This window comes from Pagrus major, chromosome 22, assembly GCF_040436345.1.
Source record: "Pagrus major chromosome 22, Pma_NU_1.0".
Lineage (NCBI taxonomy): Eukaryota > Metazoa > Chordata > Actinopteri > Spariformes > Sparidae > Pagrus > Pagrus major.
In genome coordinates this window covers 28604982-28624447 of record NC_133236.1, presented here as the reverse complement: position 1 = coordinate 28624447, position 19466 = coordinate 28604982, and the positions used below count along the sequence as shown (strand labels likewise).

At 44.1% G+C, this 19466-nt stretch overlaps 2 protein-coding genes and 1 long non-coding RNA gene across 3 annotated transcripts; 2 read left to right on the top strand and 1 right to left on the bottom strand.

Annotated features, from left to right (window-relative positions):
- Positions 1-99: 99 nt before the first annotated feature.
- Positions 100-4334, top strand: LOC141017677 (alpha-1-antiproteinase F-like). The gene is made up of 4 exons (XM_073492409.1): positions 100-1037; positions 1472-1739; positions 3543-3690; positions 3923-4334. The coding sequence occupies exons 1-4, from the start codon at positions 290-292 to the stop codon at positions 4109-4111; spliced, it is 1353 nt and encodes a 450-aa protein (XP_073348510.1). The 5' UTR covers positions 100-289; the 3' UTR covers positions 4112-4334.
- Positions 4335-7702: 3368 nt separating this feature from the next.
- On the top strand, positions 7703-10105 carry LOC141017784 (alpha-1-antitrypsin homolog). Its single transcript, XM_073492517.1, has 5 exons — positions 7703-7723; positions 7987-8626; positions 8808-9078; positions 9275-9422; positions 9563-10105. The coding sequence occupies exons 2-5, from the start codon at positions 7996-7998 to the stop codon at positions 9752-9754; spliced, it is 1242 nt and encodes a 413-aa protein (XP_073348618.1). The 5' UTR covers positions 7703-7723; positions 7987-7995; the 3' UTR covers positions 9755-10105.
- A 5301-nt stretch (positions 10106-15406) lies between these two features.
- LOC141018136 (uncharacterized) lies at positions 15407-18877 on the bottom strand. Its single transcript, XR_012180700.1, has 2 exons — positions 18730-18877; positions 15407-16592 (listed from the first exon to the last, which is right to left on the bottom strand). It is a non-coding gene; the product is annotated as an uncharacterized lncRNA (long non-coding RNA).
- Positions 18878-19466: the final 589 nt, after the last annotated feature.

Sequence of the window (19466 nt, the reverse complement as noted above, 5' to 3'; positions counted from 1 at the left end):
CATGTTGACTAGAAGGTGTATGGGGGGGGGGATACACTGTCCTCCGTACACACACACACACACACACACACACATTGCTGCTGGATTTCTATGAAACTAAACTTGCTGCCATTGTTTGCGTGGAACTCGACCCACGGGTCAAAAAGCTCGGCCCTGGAGATCGATATATACTTTCAACACCCCCGCCGCCCCCGCACCAAGCCACAAGAACAACACTTCCCCAAAGCTGGAGTTTGGCCGGTCTTACGTGAGATCAACCTGCGGCATCTCTGAATCAGGCCAAGCCAGCATGGCTAGAGAAGGAGCGATGGCGTCTGTTACGTACAGTTTCACATGTCTAACAGTTCTGGTATTGCTGACGGCTTGCGCAGCAGATGGGTCGGCTCTACCAAAGCCTGAGAAACGCTTCGGCGGGAAGGAACGAGAGGTCATTCAGCAGCGGCAGCTCAACACATCAGCCCTAAACACAGCCTTGGCCTTTGAACCTTACCATGACCTGGCCACCAGAACCACTGCTGCGCCTGGGGTCCAGCAGCCGCAGCAGCGCAACATCTTGTTCTCGCCCTTGGGCCTGGCATCAGCCCTGGCCCTGCTGTCCCGTGTTTCTGGGTCCGAGAGTCGGATCCAGGCCCTGGAGGCGCTGGGGCTGGGAGCCAACTCGACAGAGCGGAGCGTGGAGGCCACCATATCTGCTCTTACAGATCTGCAACACAGACTCGCTCTCCAGGAGGGCGGGGGTGGTGGTGGTGGGGTGCAAAGGGCAGAGTCTGAGGCCGGAGCAGGACCAGAGGCTGGGACTGGGGCCGGAGATGCTGGAAACAGAGCTGATGCAGCAGAGAATAGGACTGAGGATGGGGGCCAGTTAAGGATGTGGAGCGACCTACATATTAATGGAAAACCGTCTCTAGACTACGACAGCTTTTTATCCAGGCCTCAGCACACCGGACCCTCCGCCGTCAACACCAGCTTTAAGACGTTGATGAAAGACTTGGAAGGCTCCGACAAACTTGAACTTAACAATTTTGTGTATTTCAAAGGTAGCTTCTTGTTGTACGGGTGATAAAAGTTGCTGTTTTTTCTGTGCATGAATATTCATCCTCTGAGTGCCTGTAAGGCTGAACACTCAGACAGATGTATCATTTTACTTTCATTGCTTTGCAAGAGAGAAAACATCCACCTTCACAAACACGTTTAAGTGAAAGCTCAAATGAAAATGAATTGGAGCTTAATTAGAAAAAGTAAAGTCTGCACACTTTGGATATGTGCAATACCACCCACTGCACAGCACACTGAGCACCTGCTTCTTCATCAGTCATCTTTTATGAAGAGCAGATGCTCACTTGTGAAAGTCGGTGGTAGTGACTTCACACGGGCGGCTGCTTTCAAAAGGTGTTCAGCCTCTTATCTTTGCAATCAATTTATGTCATATTTCATCCGTAACCTTTCCCTTTATTGATGACACATTAATCAGGTCGTCAGCCGTTCGAGCGGCGCCACACAGTGCCACGGAGCTTCCAGCTGAATGCTACGACCAGCGTGGAGGTCGCCATGATGTTCAGGGACGACTCCTCCGAGGCGATGATGCTGTACGACACCAACTGCTCGGCCACGGTGGTGCGGCTGGCCCAGTCGGAGCGCCTGGCCTCGCTGCTCCTGCTTCCTAAAGGCGAGCTGCGGCCCCTGGAGGACTGCCTCTCCGACAGCCGCATGAGCTTCTGGCTGAGCAACCTGAAGCCGGGGTAGGTGGGGAATCTGAATCGTTGAACACAAATGAGGTGCAGACCATGTTCACTTGCATATTTTCCCGACTACTTGCACAGACTTTTTGTCAGCTCCTTCACAGACGAGTGAATATGAAACAATGTAACTTTTGTCATTTTGCATCCCTATTTGAATTTCATCAAGTTCTTACAGAAGTGAATTCACGAAAAGGGGCTTTCAAGATGAAGCCCGGGGGAGCTGTGTGGAAAAACACAGTGATTGTAAAGCTACAAAGGCAAAATTATAACGAGTGGTTCCCCCTAAAAACAATTAATTACACCCAAATATTGGATTGAACCCCCCCGGCAGCTTCTAGCGATGCAGATTGTGTTTTCTTGTCCTGTTTACAAGACATCTGTCTTTGAGATTTCTGTTCCCGATGCTTCGATTTAATGGAGTCTGATGGAATTTAATTTGTGGGGCTCACAGCAATGAACATTTTCACTACTTAAAAGGCAGTAAATGATTTTATATCCATCAGTCTGAAACCTTCCTTAAGAAATAATACGTGAAAGAAATGTAAATGCCATATTTCCATCATGTTTTTCCAACATTATCTTCTTCTGCAAAGGTTTAATGGTACACAAAGGAGGAATTAGCACCATAGACCACATTCACACGGAGGCCATTTTCCTCTGACATCCTCACACTCAGGGTGGGAAGCTCAAATGTCAAACAGCTGTGCTCCGGAGAAAATGGATATACTGAGTAATACTGATAAATCATTAGCTTCCCTTAGATAACGTTAGCCTTCAGCTACGTCCCACCCTCAGAGGAAAATGTCTATTATCCGTCTATCTTGATGAACCAACTCCCAATATTTGCATAATAGTAGTGGATACGAACATGCATTTATTCACTTTTTCACAACAACAACAATGATGATCATGATAATGAAAAAATAATATGAATCACTGTTTGGGATCTGAGTACGACAGAGGCCCGGAGAGGCAAGTGGAAATAAATACGGATTTCAAAAGATTATCCTGAGAAATAATCTGTTTTTCTTTTCTTTTCAGTCATAAACACCGCGGAGAAAACTCAGATCAGACTTGAAATTGATCACTAGAACGGTTTTTCTCCCTTCTGTACATCTTAACGATACAATGCAATACTAGAATGTTAGCTTTTGGCCTGTGGTCCATTATTAAGAATCAGTTTCGGCCCTCAAAGAGGAAAAGTTTGGGAAGTTTTGCAACTATTTGGTCCAAACTTTAATTTTCTTTCATAAGCATTTAAGAACATTTTAACAGAGCTCCATTCACTCGGGTGGAGACATGAATGTCAGAGATAATTGGAAACTTTTTTGTAATTTGGGTGAACTGACCCTTTAACAATGAAAGGTGCAGAACTGAAGAAGCCTCTTGGATGAGAGAGGAAGCTGAAACAAGTCCAGCTGCCTGCGACACAGCGCTCAGAATGAAAGGTCGTATTTATCGCATGTGTTTGATTCTGTGTACACGTGCAGGAGCACACCCAAAGGTTAGCATGTACAGTAAGCGCCCTGTATGGAGTGTGTTTGCTTGACCCTGAGCGTACAGAACAGTGTATCGATCCGTGTCGTTGGCGCGGAGCGACAGCCTCTCACCGGTCCCCCCTGCAGTCGCTGGCGTTCTGTTGTTCGGTGCCGTGATGAATGATGCTGAGTAGCTTCTAAGTCAGCAGTAATTACCGCTCTCTATACATCAGCGAGTGGAAGCCTGTAGTACGGCTCCCCACAAGTTGTAACAAGACAACTTTCGAGCAAGTCCATTCACACATTGATTGTTGTTTCTTCGCAGGCGGGCAGAAATCCTTTTCCCCAAGTTCCAGCTAAGAAAATCCTACAGTTTAGAAGGCCTCCTGAGGAACGCCGGGGTGTCATCCCTTTTCTCCGACTCAGCAGACTTCTCAGCGATATCGTCGAGGAAGACGCTGAAACTTGTCAAGGTTCAGAGAGAACGAAAGTATTCTGTGTTTCTTTGTCAGAGTGGAATGGTACTAAAACTACCTGCAGACATGAGCACTTGGTTGAGACCTTCGAGGAACATATTTCACATTAGAAATTCGCTTTCATTGACTTTATTTCAATGGATGTGCTGACTATACCTTTTCCTTGTCTCTTTATTCTGTCTGGCTCCGTTCTCTCACTGCTCCTGTGTCTCTGTGTCGTTACACTCAGGCTCTTCATGAAGTCAAGCTGGAGGTGGAGGAGACCAAGTCAGAAGACGGGGGGAGACCCGACATCATGCTGGACTTCTCCGTCCCCCCGAGAATTACCTTCAACAGACCGTTCATGTTCATAATCTATGACGATCTCACGGGGCTCATCCTGCTCATCGGGAGGATTGTTGATCCCACGGATGTCTAGACGAGCGTGAACTTCACCTTGTTGTCCTGTTTTCTCTTGCAGAGCCGCAGAGTGTGTTTTTGTTTCACCTCCACTTTTCCAAACATTGCAGGATGATTTATACTTCATTCCTCCATCCTCACAAAAATGATGAAAAGACATTTAAATGGCAGTAATTTATCCGTGTGACTGAATCGCTGCTATTCTTGCAAAAAACATAAAACACTTTTCTTCCATTACAAAAGCATTTTCTCCTTTGTCATTTTTTTCCACCCCGCAACCCATTTCCTCCCGTAACATCTCTTTATCGTCTTATGCAATTTTCGGAAATGGCTTTGCAAGAACATCCAGGCTTATTCGCCAAGACAACAAAGAAAAACTCATCAAACTGTGTTACATTTTCACACTGCGGTGGAGTTTAGTGGCGCCTTGAGATTAGCTCATTTCTACCTCAGCGTCAGACAGCCTTGTGGAGATGTCGCCATGATATTTAGCACAATGAGGAGATGATGAATAGAGGAGAGTTTGATGAATAGGACAACAGATCTATCACAAGTAACAGAAATGTCAGCCTATTAATCAAGAAGTGTCCGGCTCCTTTCGAATCTCCAGATTGTGAGCCAATAGGAAAAGTGGAGGGTCTCCGGAGGTGAGGTGCATTACTGGGTTTTTTTTAAGAACTTGTAATTCTGAAACTGACATTTCGAAGTCACGGTTACCTCACAGAGCCACTGAAAAACATGCATACAGTTTATTCACACATGGACTGGTATTAACAGGAAGAAGAGAATGATCGCGCCTCATGCACACTTCACATCAAGGGTAAAGAAACTGCCACAGGAATGAGTGCTGATCCTTTTTTCTTGAGGGTTTTCAGTTACCTGCCTGAAATAAGGTGGCTCACACGAGCTAAAAGAGGCTCTGTGGACTCCATTTCTAAACGAACGTTAGCTACTGTTGCTCTCTGTGAGCGGAGCGGCGAGGAGAGAGGCGCTGAGACAAAAAATCCACAGTCCAGCAGCATCAACCAACGTAAAGATATCGTCCACATGCTCGTATCGGCATCTGAGAGAGACGAGGGAAAGTCTCCTACGTGTCACGTTACAATCCGCTCACATACAACCAATATAAAACGTTTTAAATACAAGTATATTGTCACTAATTCTTAAGAACAGCCCCGTAAAGAGATTAAAATGAAACAGAATATGTCAGTTAATACCCCACACTTGAATTTTAAAGCGTTAACGTGTCTCAAAAAAGTGGCTAACGGAGACCACGCAGGTTGTCGGGGACGTTAGCGTCATTACGCTGAACACGAAGACTCAATCTGCTCACTAGTTTATTTGCAAACTATTCTTTTATTTTTTATTTCCATCTTGTACATTGATCAATGGTTCGTTTATAGCCTAACGTTAGCTTCCTGCCTTTGCTGATTGCATTTACGCTTCAAAAACAATCAAAGTGGCTTTTATTTGTGAAGATTATCTTGCTTTAAAAAAGTCGTGTTAGTATAATAAACTTGTTTTGGCCACAGAGCTTATGTCTTGCTAACATTAGCCTACAAAAATAGCTCATCCCCGCTGCTCTCTGTACAGATTTCTGCAGCCGGCTACAGGTGATATGATAAAGAGATTAAATAAGCGATGAGAGACATTGCAATAAAACATTGTTTATCTAGAGTATTTGAGATATTCCCTGATTGTCTCATTATTTTTGCAATCAAAGACGAATTTACGAGCTGCATTTGAAACGTCGTGTCAACTCGATTGTTTACGAGTGACTCATTTTATCGTTGACGTCTGAGCTCTGGGGTTAATGATCTTTTAATCGTATCCTCAATTGTGAAGCACTTCATTTCTGTTTCAATCTGAGCACCATCTATGTTAATCATCGCTCATCCTTCTGACGTTTAATAATGACAACTGTGGTTTCACTGCTGGTGATAGCTTACAGGTACACGTCGTGAATTAATGGTGCGGGCGCTGTAAATACCCACAGCTGTCAGCTGCTCTCCTCTCCGATGCAACGGTCGGTTCTTCTTTGCCGTTTTTCTCAATGAAATGTTGGATGAGAGGTGAAGCAGGCAGAAATATCATGATGCAGTTGTTCAAGGGTGTTTCTATATCGATTTTTTCTGGAGTTCAACATTATGAATGGCTTTTGTCATTCATCATGTGCCCATATTGTGTTCTACCAGTATTGAAATGATCATTGTGTCTCGCCCCTCTACGATGTCCAGCTTTTCACCCCCCCGTTGGCGAGTGTCCGTCCCGAACAGCTAAACACATCCGTTTGTGTTTGGTTGACATGTTGCGAGAGCTTTTGCAAACATGTCAAAGTAGAATTAAACGTCAAGTTGCCAAAAACAAAAGTTCACTATATAAAGTCGTGTTAGGTGTTAAAAACTGCTGCACGTATGTTTTTCATAAAAGAAAAAAATCTCACCCTTGTTTTTGGCAGATTGAGGTTTTCTGATTATTTCATCACTTGATCCAATGTGTGCAATAAGAGTAGAAACACCATGAAAAAGTGAAATACTTTAGAAAAAGGCAGTCGTTTTGGTTTTTAAACACTATTTGTTCACGCTCTCTGCACAGCGAGGTGAAGTGGCTTGTTGGCATCCGTCTGTGTAGCCTGGAGATTTGATGGTTGTGTAATAACGAAGGACATCTGCCGAGGAGAACGTCTTGAAGCACTTCAGTGGGGACATACTGTAATGTTTTTCTCGCCATACAGTGTGTGAAGGGATGTGAACATTATGGGATGTCCTTGGAGGTAGCTAAAGAACAACCGACAACAATTTTCAACCCGAGATTGGTTTCATTTCTCTCAACGAGTTCATCCTTGGAAGATACATCTGCTACTTGAGAAAGAAAACATCTTTGTGTTACAGTGCACAAAATATTGCACTGTTTTTATTTCCACTCTTTACTTCTGGCCTCGGTTGCAATATGCTGTTTCAGATGGATCTTTGTGCTGTCTGATGTGGATTATAATATATATTGTATTACATTATTCCTGGGTGAAGCAACAGTGATGCACGCAGATGGAGATGTTTTTGTAGAGGTTCATACACACGTACATATTTTTATTGTCAAGGTTTCTCTGTTTAAACATGCATGAGAATGACATTTTCACTCAGACAACCTTCACTAACTCATCTTTTCTGAAAGGACGTCTCTCCCCCACGTAACAAATAATAACCGGCTCTGCCTCTCACTGTGTTGTTTACAGGTACGCAGGTCATTTTTCATGCTTTTATGAAAAAAATATGCCAACTAGAATGAATCAGGCTGGATTTAAAGTGAAAATCAGAGGGACTTTATGGTCTGAAAGCATTTTTCTTTCAGCAGTGATTTCTGGTGTGTCATTTGTTTTCTTGATGCAAAACAAATACGTTTATAAGACACATTTTTTTAGAGCAGCCTCATTATCTCACCAGTGGCTCTTCAGCCAGGTTATTCTGAGGGAGTTGATTGCATCAGTAGAGATAGTGCAGCCAGATATCTCAGGACAGAGGATGGGGGCTGGTCTTGGTTAATGTTTGACCAAACTGTCAGCTGACTCTCAGAGCTCCTGTATATAACGAGGGAGCTTGTGGCAAACCCGTCTGCAGCAGAGAGGACTTTGGAGGTAAGCGTGGCTCTTTATTGAAATACATAATTATTTCTTGTAGATAATATTAAACTTTAGATGGATTAGACTTTGACTGATTGGTGGAAAAACAGGTTTAGTAGTGAAGCTTTGAAGACATTGTGGCATAATATGTAACAGTCTGGAAGTTATGGCACTGAGTCATCAGCTACTGGCAACTTTTCATTCTGTGAAAAAAGTCTGTTTAAAAAGTATCATCTGCTGCGGTTGAGCCCAGCTGACTCCTCTTGTTTCCTGGACAGGCTGTAAAGATGCGTAGTATCTTTGCTAGTTGTGCACTCGCAGCACTGCTGCTGGCTGCAGCCTGGGCCGACCACCACGGGCACCACGACGGGCACCAACACGACGCTGACCACAGCCATGAGGGAGAAATGAGCTGCCACAAGTTGTCCCCTCCCAATGCCGACTTTGCCTTCGCCATCTACAAAAGTCTGAGTGCCAAAGCTGCTGCCGGAAAGAACATCTTCTTCTCGCCACTGGGCATCTCCACCGCCCTGTCCATGCTGTCTGCAGGGGCCAGTGGTGAAACCCACCGGCAGCTGTTCTCCAGCTTGGGCTACAGCGCTATAACCCAGGCAGAGGTCAACGAAGCTTATCAGCATCTTTTCCACATGCTCGGCCACAGCCAGCAGAGCCAGAAGCTGGATGTCGGTAACGCAGCTGCGGTGCGCACTGGCTTCAATCCTCTGGCAAAGTTCCTGAAGGATGTCAAGGACTTCTACTCCGGTGAGATCATCAATGTCGACTTCACCAAACCGACCGAGGCCGCAGCAGAGATCAACAGATTAATTGCAAGTAAAACACAGGACAAGATTCAAGATATGGTGAAGGACCTGGACCCTGAAATGGCCATGGTGCTGATCAACTACGTCTACTTCAGAGGTAGGACACATACGAATACAGGGAAACCTGTGCACCCTGTGTTGTTTAAGGCGACAGAGCATGCAACGAATATGTAAAATAGATAAATCTGACAATTTCAGCCCCATTTTAAAACCAGGATAATTTGAGCTGACATGCAGTAACTTCATTGCCTTCTCCCACCTTCGTTGCGTCATTACAGGACAGTGGGAGAAACCCTTCGATGGCAACCAGACACACAAAGCCGAATTCACTGTGGACGAAAACACAAAGGTTCAGGTGGACATGATGGAGAGGACCGGCCGCTACGACTTCTACCAGGACGCTGAAAACCACACCACCGTCGTCATGCTGCCCTACAAGGGTAACACCTCCATGGTGATCATCCTGCCTGATGAAGGCAAGATGGCGGAGGTGGAGAGCAGCATCAACAAGGAGAAAATCCATCACTGGCACGACTCGCTCTTTAGGAAGTAAGAGATGAATTTGATTTTCTTTTGAATCTTCATCCTCGTGGTTGTAAAGTATGTCGTTAACTAGTGTCTGATCAAATGCTTGTTGAGCTGTTCACCTGGGTCAGGAATGTTTGATTTAATCAGAGTGTCTGTATTTACTAAAGCTAAAGTCTCTATAGATGTAGTCTGACCTTGGTGATCTTCTGTTTCTCAGTTCTGTGGATCTGTTCCTGCCCAAATTCTCCATCTCTGCTGAAGCCTCTCTGGACAGCACGCTGAAAGAAATGGGGATTACTGATGCTTTTGCAGACACTGCTGATTTCTCTGGCATGTCTGAAGATGTCAAGCTCAAAGTCTCAAAGGTAGGTAAAAGCAAACACGCCCTCACACAGAGTAGATGTTGCAAAGACCCTCTGCTAGCTTGTTGCTCCTACAGTTTTTCCAAGACCTGCGCTCTCATGCCAACAAGACACTGACTACCTCCTCCTGGTTTCCTCCACAGGTGTCCCACCAGGCCGTGCTGAGCGTGGACGAAACAGGAACCGAGGCAGCGGCAGTTACCACCATCGAGGTCATGCCCATGAGCATGCCTGAGACCATGAGACTCGACCGACCCTTCTTGGTCGTCATCTGCGAGCACTCGACCAAGAGCATCCTCTTCATGGGCAAGATCAACAACCCAGCAGCCATGTAAAGACTGCGAGGGGGAATGAATGTTACATATACACACAGTAGATTCAGGACATCAGCCCTGTAGAGGTGTCACAGTGATATTAAGAGCATTGCAGGGATGATGAGTAGAAGATAGTTTGATGAATAAGACAACAGATATGTCATCAAGACTTTTAACCTGCACGCAGTATGTGACCATCTGTCATCTGAGCCTGTCCAGGTGTCTAAATACATCATTTTATAAGGTATCCAGCCGACTGCAGTACATCATACAAACATGAGTAGATATGTCACTTGAAGCATCTGTTAACACATTGAGCCGACGTGTTGTTTTTTCCATTGCTGTGAAATAAAGATTGTCGTGAACAACCGGCATCTGATGTTGTCCTAGTCATTTCTAGCTAATCTTCTGTTAAGGAGAGGAGGATGGAGTTATCCAGATCAGGGGCTGGTTGATTTACAAGACCAATTAATGCTTCATTATTGGGATGTTGTGAATGAGTCTTTAGTGTTTCCTGTTAATCACCTGGACCGTGGGGGTCTCCCACAGTCCAAATTGTCCCACCACAGTTTTATAATGGATGTTTTTATTTTCCACTTTTTATAATAGAAAAATACTTTGCACATCTGTTTCACAGGACATGAGCGTAGGAGAGAGACGAGTAGATCAAACGTTGCAAAAAAAACTGTCAAAAAACCTTTTTATGATAAATAGCGTTAAAGATCTCTGACATTTTTGCGTTGTTGCTTCAGCTAAATTATCATGTTGGTCATTCTGTTTGATAAATGCTAACAGGCAGCGTTTATGATCATTTTCCAGCAGTGATTTTAAAACAAGACGATGTCGAGTCTCTCAGTGAAGCTTCTCCGGACTAACGTGAGATAGAGAGCACTGGTTTGATATCGACGAGTGACTGTAGCCTGTAGGCTCATGTTAACATTGTAAAGTCAAAGACAAACTGCACTGCATGTATTTTTCTACTGTTGTAGCAGTCCCATTGTGTGAGACTTGCCATCTTCCTTTTGTTTTGGGCCTATTTTCAAAATCCCTCTGGACTAATCGCAGTGGATTCAGATCACCTGTGCTCAGGTGGAGAGACTGACTCCTGATTGAGGAGTAGAAGCAGCTTGGAGCATTTCCCTCGCAGCCAATCAGGGTGTGATGACGCCCTTTTTGTGAAGGCTTAAAAGAGGTGGGAATGACACCCAGGTGGCTCTCACCCTCACCCTGAATCTGTCCCTGACCCACTGAGAACCTCGTCCCATTAAATTGCCAGCCAGAAACTTTGGGGCATCCTCTCTAGATTTACATGTTTTCTGTTTATATTATGTACGTTGGACTGCCTGTAAGCATTTTACTACCAGTACCGCCACACAATTGTGCACCGGATTGATGCATTTAACTTTAAAATGTGCTAAATTTGGTTTCAGGCCCACAAACCACAGTGTCACAAAACCCCGATGGAAACACTCGACTGTTTGTTTCCCTCAGTGGCCACTGATTTCTGGTGCATCATTTGATTTCTGTGTTTGTGGGGTGATTACTGTACGCTCATACACATTTAATGCAACTCCCCGACCGCACCAGTGGTTCTTTGTGTCAAGTGAGCTGTGTTGCATCAGTAAAGAAAGTGTTGCCAGAAATCTCTTGGCAAAGGACAGAAAAAAAAGGAGGACGGTGCTCGTGAATATTTAATAGATCTGTCGGCTCTCGGAGGAATGTGATGGTGAAGTTTCTGCCGAATGCAGCAAAGAAGAAATTAATGATGATATTTTAAATATGCTTCATATAATAATTTAGATGTAAATTTCATAAAATGGAATTATGTCTCTATAAGCAGGGATTACAATGTGTGATAGAACAGAAGTGTAATGCTGTTTAGAAGGACGATGGTGTCAATATACAATCATTGTTATCAAATACTACATCCTCTGGTTGTTCCTGTCGGCTGTAAAGACGCCTGTTATCTTTGCTAGCTGTGCTCTCGCAGCCCTGCTGCTGGCTGCAGCCTGGGCAGAGCACCAGCACCGCCCTGAACAAAGCCAAGATGGAGAGCTGATCTGCTGCATGCTGTCCTCTCCCAGGACTGACTTTTTTTTTGCCATTTACAAAAGTCTAAATACCAAAGATTATGTTGGAGAAAACATCTTGTACCTGCCGCTGGGCATCTGAACCGCCCTGTCTGTGCTGTCTACAGGGGTGAAACCCACTCTAGGGCTCCCTTAAACCAGATTCAGCAATGAGGCATGTTTGGCCACAGCTCAGGAGAATCAACATTTGAATCTGTGGCCATGAACTCTGACTTCAATGCATTGGAGAAGCTCCTGAAGGAAGTCAGGCACTAGTACCCTGGTGAGATCTTTACCATCAAGTGCAGCACGGCGCAGCACTTTAAGTCATCGGAGCATGCAACGAATATGTAAAATAGACAAATCAGTGCTAAATTATTGAGGGACGGATCCAAAATGAGTTGAAAGAACAGGATTAAATGAGTCTACTGTGTTTTCCATATATTATCTAGACCGTGGCTGACTGACAAATGTTTTTACATCTCATAGCGTTACTAACGGTAACGTTAAGTTGACGCTCTAGCTCTCAGTCCATCTCTCTGTAGTCTGTCTCTCTGTGTAGCTGACCTAACCTGATGCTAACCTGATGCTAACCTGATGCTAACCTGATGCTTCGTATTCTTTGGTCTGTGTTTTATTTGCCAGGACTGTCCTGCGACGTTGTGCCTGACTAACGTGAGACCGAAATGCAGCTCAAATGGGTTATTTTGTTTTGATAAATGCTAACTGGCAACAGTATTTATGTAATCTCATGTTAACATTGTTAACATGTTAACAAGCCAAAACTGTAAAATATTGTGGGAACTGGACAACTTACCAGGCAGCAGAGCCAAAACTCAGTGTTAGATTATTTTCCATACTTACATTTTCTACAGTCGTGCACCACATTGATGCATTTACCTCTTAGATTGTGCCAAATTTTGCTACGGGCCGACCAAACCATAGTGTCACCACTGTTTGTTTCCCTCCACTGATTTCTGCTGCATCATTTGATTTCTACAACGTGTAATGATTACTGACAGCTCATCCACATTTAACGCACCTCCCCTACCACACCAGTAAAGATGGTGTTGCCAGAACTCTCTTGGCACATGACAGAAAAAAAAAGGACGGTCGTTGTGAATTTTTAATAGATCTGTCTGATCGAAGTTTCTGCCAAATGCAGCAAAAAGACATTAATGAGAAGCACGGCTCTTCATTGGATGTTATCAGCTGAAACCCGGGTTTAGGATTTTTTTTTTCCCCATGTGTGCCGAAATCCTGTTAAGTTACTAACCAATCAAAACCAACGTGCACTAAAAGACACCGTAACAACCAGGCACACTTACAAGCTTGTACAAACCAACAGAACAAGTAGGCCGACGTGACATAGTAGAAGTTGCAGCACAACATCTGTCTCTCTCTGCAAAGCACTTGTTTTCGTGACAGCGAGACAGTTTTCCCGTGTTAGCTCCTCAAACATGGTGACTGGCGACATCTCTCATAGGAGAAAAGCACACTGCAGCTCCTTTTAAGCGAGTGAACACCACTATATTTATATTTCGCTTTCAAATAGTTTATTCTTTATTTGGGTACCTATTAATCTATGTATCAACCCTCTTGAGTAGTGGCTATGTGATTTACGATGCTCGGTGCCCCCATGTGCGGAAAGACGCTTTCAAACGTGCCCTCTTGAACGCCGCTGTGGTAGATAAAACACGATAAAGTGCTCTTCCCTGCCGGTGGACAAAAACGTGGTGAAGTGCCGGGGTGCCCTCACCGCAAACAAGCTGCTGAGTCCGCCACTGACCCGATCATGTGTCGAGTGAGCTGTGTTACAGTGAAGTGAAGATAACTTTGACAGAGATTTCTAAAGCACAAGACGGGAAAAAAAGCTGCTTCTTGTAAATTTTTAATGAATCTGTCAGCCGTCTCTCGTCGACCTGCTGGATATATAACGGTGGAAATTGTGTCAAACTGAAGCAAAGAGGCCATCAATGGTTAAAACAAACAAGTAATGAGTTCATGATAAGTTTAACTCAGACATGCTGTAGCTGTGCTGTATAATACAGTGAGTCTGACACTGAAGCTGCTCTGTTCCTGCCAACATCTTCCATCTCTGCCTCCCTGGACAGCAGACTGAAAGAAATGGACAGAAGCAATGTTTTTGTGGACCACTCTGATTTGTTTGGCAGGTCTGACAAGGTCAAACTCAGTCTCAAAAGGTAGGAGAGGCAGAAATATCTTCTTCGGTTTGTTTTGGGAATGTAAGTTTGTTATGAACAGCATGGGAATACGCCAACTCCACTGACTGAGCGCTGACTGCAGAGTAGTGACATGTACCTCCAGAGGATGCTGGAAAAACCCCTTCAGCTTCCACATTTTTCAAACTCTGACTGCCACCTCCTCTTCCCCTCCACAGGCGTCCCGCCAGGCTGTGCTTGGTGTCACAGAATCGGTACCCCATCAGCGTCACGCAGGTAGTATCCCTCAATTCGCCATCAACCATTAAAATTGACAGAGCCTTCTTGGTTTTCATCCTGAGAAACTCCACTGGGAGCATCTTCTTCACGGGGGAAGATCGACATCGTAAAACACACCTACAGGCGTCAAGTTCACTGATTCTTCACCCATCAAACTGACAATATAACAAACAATGTCCTTCTATATGTGTCCGTCTTTGCAGAGGAGTTTTAATGGTCTCAGAACGAGGCGTCGTCGATGAGCATTCTGGTGAAGGAGATCTGCGACGATCTTGCTTGATTGTTTAATCAAGCTGGAAGGCATTAAACCTCAAACATCTGATCGACTCCAGTTCTCAAATGTGGTCATTTTGATCTCTTTTAATACATTTTAAGACGTCAACTTAAATTATATTCAGAAGAACTAAAAAAGTGGGCCAATTTAGTCCCAAGAAGTATTGAAGTAGTACACTTACAAGTATACTAGTACATTGACTTTAGTATCCTTACAACATAAAGTATACTGGGGAAATACTACTTGACAAAATGAACTAAAGGTGCTCATCTCACCTTTTTAAATGTATGAAATATCTTTGGGTTTTGGTCATTTTGACATCTCCAGTGTTAGAAAAAATTGTGTTGAGCATTTTTTTCACTGTTTTCTGATATTTTATAGACCAAACAATGCATCCAAAAAGAATCTGTCATATCTATGATGAAAGTAATGGTTAGTGGCAGCCCGGTGAAAAACAGTTTGAGTGGTTTTTATGCTTGTAAGAATCTGAACTCTTGTCTTTTATACTGAAGAGAAAATACAGCGGCTGTTTTATTTGGCGGACGATGCAGCAGAGAGACGATGTGTAACCTGGTGGCCATCAGCCTCACATGACTCCTCGCCCTTTGACCTGTCAACAGAAGAGTTGCTGCAGGAGCGTTTACACAATCGGTACACATACACTTTGTCTCCCCTGCCCCCACACACACAGACACACACAGACACACACACAGACACACAGACACACACCCACAGACACACAGACACACACCCACACACACACAGACACACATGAGTAAGACATGTCTGAATTAGAAAGCTGAGTGTGCAGCTCTTTAGAAGTGTTGAAACGTGTTGAGGACTGCGCAGCAGTGACGTCCGACAGTAGTTCAGTTTGCATGACCATTTTTGAGCTGATTGCTGTTTTATTTATTATAATGGCCAATATGAGATTATAGAGGACTATACCAGTATGAGTAAACTAGTACGTTAAGTGTCACGACTATACAACCACTACAGTGAACATCAGGTTACATTTTCTGAAGTACACAGTGATTTTAAAAGCATGCACTGCATCACCTCTTAATAACGAGGTGATAATTGATTATGATAGTTCAGACTTCATGACAGCGTCACGATAACCCATCTCAAGCTCATTTTAAGAGTTTGCTGACTGCTTCTTTATGGATTTGGGAAGGTTCGGTATGGACAGCATCACAAACTGGTACAGCAACTGCACCACCATCAACCACAAAGCTCTGCAGAGGGTGGTCAGATCAGCACTCAGCAGCTCCTCGCTGCCAGTCATCCAGGACCTTTTTCCAGCCAGTGTTACAGGAGGACGGCACAGTGGATGGTCTCAGTCCCGATCCAACCCAGCGAGAGCCTTTTCACACTCTTTTTCAACTGGCAGGTGGTTCAGGAGCATCCAAATCTGAACCAGCAACACAGAGAGAGTTTTATCTGCAAGTAATCAGGCTGCTGCTGACACTGACACGTTCAATCACATCATACACACATACTGCAGTAACGGTAAATAGCTCTTTATTCCAACAGTAATCAGTGTTATAGAGCGTTTGGTCTGCAGTAAAAGGGAAAAGACATTTCCTGGTATCCCTGCCCGCTTTATCCAATCAGGACAGAGAGCGGTCCGCTGCGTGTTCATGAGGTGATGTAGAGCGGAGGGGAGGGGATTGCTAACTGGAAAACAGACAGGAAGAATTATAACAATTATATACATTTGAAACCTTAAAACCAAACTTATTTTAGCTTCAGCATGTAACCAAAGTCTTCTCAGACAAGTCATGCCACTCAGCAGCCATCTTGGTCCAACAAGACCAGGTTCTGTCTATATGAATGGGGAGAGAGAGACTTTCAGTGGTCAACGGGACATAAAAACTGCACGTATGCATAAAATCACCGGTCAAATCTGACTAAAAAACGCTCAAAGACAACAGGTTATACTTCCACTACTCACCTGTCTTGGTAGTTTCCTGCTCATGAGGAGTCCAAATCGGTTGAAACTGTTGTGAATCTCACTCCGGTGTCAGCGGCTGATTTGTTTCCCGGTTCAGCTGTGATAAAAGCAGATGACTGAGCATCAGCCAGCTCCGAGGGTTACATACTGTTTTCTATTCATAAAGCACTTTAAGAGGTCTTTGCTTCCTCTCTTATAACTCTTGCAACTTTATTATTGTGATTATGTTGGCACGCTGATGGTAGTGTTTAACTAAAACTCACAGCTGTGCCTAAGTCCAGCCTTAGAGAGGGTCTTTATCGGGCTTATGTGCCGGTTCAGTCTTGTTGTCAACTGGCTGATAATACTTTAACAAATTAAAAAGTAATCAGCAGAGAGCAGATTTGACCTTAAGCAGTATCTTTAACAGTCTCTACGAGCATTAAGTCGCAACTGCAACAGACTCATAACACGCACGCTAACATCATCTCTCGCAGTTTAACCCCAGTTACACGTGGCAGCTAATTGTCTAAAGCCAGAGAGTGTGAAAACAGCAGAGACCTCGTAGAAACACAATGTATAACACAGCAGCCCTGGAGCATGCTGGGAGGCTTTCCTACACAAGCACCTCCCAGGACGCTGCAAAACAAAGTGTCTGATAGTTTTGTTGTGGAGAAAACAGATGGCTTGTGCTTATTTACAAAAGGTGTAGACGTTCAGAGTCACCGGTGAGCGAGTTCAATACTGCTCTTTGCATATAATTACATTCTCAGTACAGTCAACGCAACTTATAAAAGTGTTTTTTTTTTATCACAAAGTATCTCTTTGAGTTCAATTGCATAGGCAAAGGTTGAATCTGCACAGCAGTAAGACCCCCTCGCTCCGGAGAACATCACAAACTCGACGTGATTTCTGAGCCTCGGCACAAAGACGTGTTCATTAGTGTCGAAGCTCGTCGACTCTCCCTCCTCTGCTCGTGAGAATCTCTCAGATCTCTCTGCTTTTGGTTATTACTCCTGCCTAAAGAAGATCAAATGCAAGGGTACGCATGCAAATCGAGACATGATGTGACACATTGTGAAGTGGGCATCTATAATGCATACGCCATCAAGACGAGGGTGTGCCTAACGCCCGCCGTTATTTTGGTCGACTGTTCTCGCGCGGCTCATTCAGTCGGAGTCGGCGGGAGGAGAAGCGGCGCCTCACCGCTGCGACGATGACTGACAGGCGGGGAGCAGGGAGAGGGCGTTAAAAATGAACCGATGACCGGGTCTGCTCAGGTTTTACGTCATCGCACGCTGCATATTCCAGTGTTTAACAAGTGCGTGGGATTCAAGACAGGTACAGCTGCAAACTAGAGGCAGAACTGGTGAGTTTGTTGACATAGCAGCTGTTGTACGGTGTGATTACAGCCAGTTATATGGACACATAAGAAGTTTGTTTAGTGGACACAACTGCAGGAAGTTGCAGTGATTCCAGGCCTCAAAACAAAGTTGATCACAGTCGTTGTAACTTCACTTAAAACTGCTACAATCGATATCTTTTTGCATTAACAGAAGTTCAGACGGCAACAAAAGGTTTCCTGAAGATGATAATCAGCACCTAACTCTGCATTTCTCCTCAGCACTAAGGAGCATTTTAGCATCTTTCAGTTCATTGTTTTGGTTTTACAGCCTGGAATCTTTACTCTTTTGGTTCACTGTCAGTTTCCAGATGCAAACAGCTGTTTGGTTGCAGCCATCACAGGCCCTAAAAACAAATCTGATATCAGTGCCTGTAACTTGACTTAAAGCTGCTCCAGGATGATATAATCAATGCTGTTCATATTAACAACAGTTCAAGTGACTGTTTACATAAAAAGATTTTCTCAGATAGTTATCCCCTCAGTTCCATTCAGCTCTGCACAGGTCAGACGTCTTTTAGCTCATTGTTTTGGTGACTATATTAGGCTATAGGCAGCGTTTTTTTTTTTTTTTTTACAAAGTCAGTGAGCAGCTGCTGAACGTACTGGAACATTTAGCAGCTGAAGAGCCAGCTGTTTTCCTCAGGAGTTGGTAGAGACCAAAACGGAGCTAAAAGAAGAGTGAAGATTGGTCTTACATTCATCAGGCAGTCAGCAACATATTTAGAGTATTTACATTTTTGCCAATGTGATCACCAACCAAAAAACACTGATATGTCCGTGTTGTGTTTACAGCTTGTTTGAATGAGGACTAGTTCCCCCAAAAATGAAAATCCAGGCATGATCTACTCACCTCCATGCTGATGGAAAGTCTGAAGTTTTGTAGTCCACAAAACATTTCACAGCTAAACAGCATTTTTCTTAAAAACTGAAGAAGACGGGGACTTGTTTTAAAAAAGCAGGAAAGAAACATTAAATGGCTCGATGACGTGATCCCCAGAGATCCCCAGAGATCCCAAACTGATCTGAAAACACGCGGGTTGAGCAGATGATGCCAGAACTTTCAGTTTTGGTTGAACTTTTTCTTTAGTGCCACTTTCAGACTTTGGACCTCATGAAGAAATAACTAAATATGAGCATCATTTTCAGAGTAAGGCCTTGACCTCCTGCACTCAGATCAATTTGATGTGCTAAACTTTTTTTTTTTTTGAAGCATAAGTAGCTGCTGGCAATCAGACGTCAATATAACCCTGAATCGGAGCCTGCTGTGTGGTCATTTTGTGGCGTGACCTTGTGCCCACATGTTATTCCTGCAAACAGCACAACATTTCATTTGGAAACGGATCAGACGTGAATTTACATATATTCTCTGTGTGGCTATTTGCACACTGTGATGAATTTATTCAGTTGCACAAGCAAAGAAGGCAAAACCCCCCCACAAGGTGTTACAGCAGTCAGTGAAGATATAATGTATGCCGTCTGCAGCCGCATTCTGGTGGTTTTCAATCATTACATGATAGAGTGAAAACAGCTGATTGTGATTATTCAGTCTCATTTTATCAGGAGTCTTAGGAACAATGCGAAAAGAAG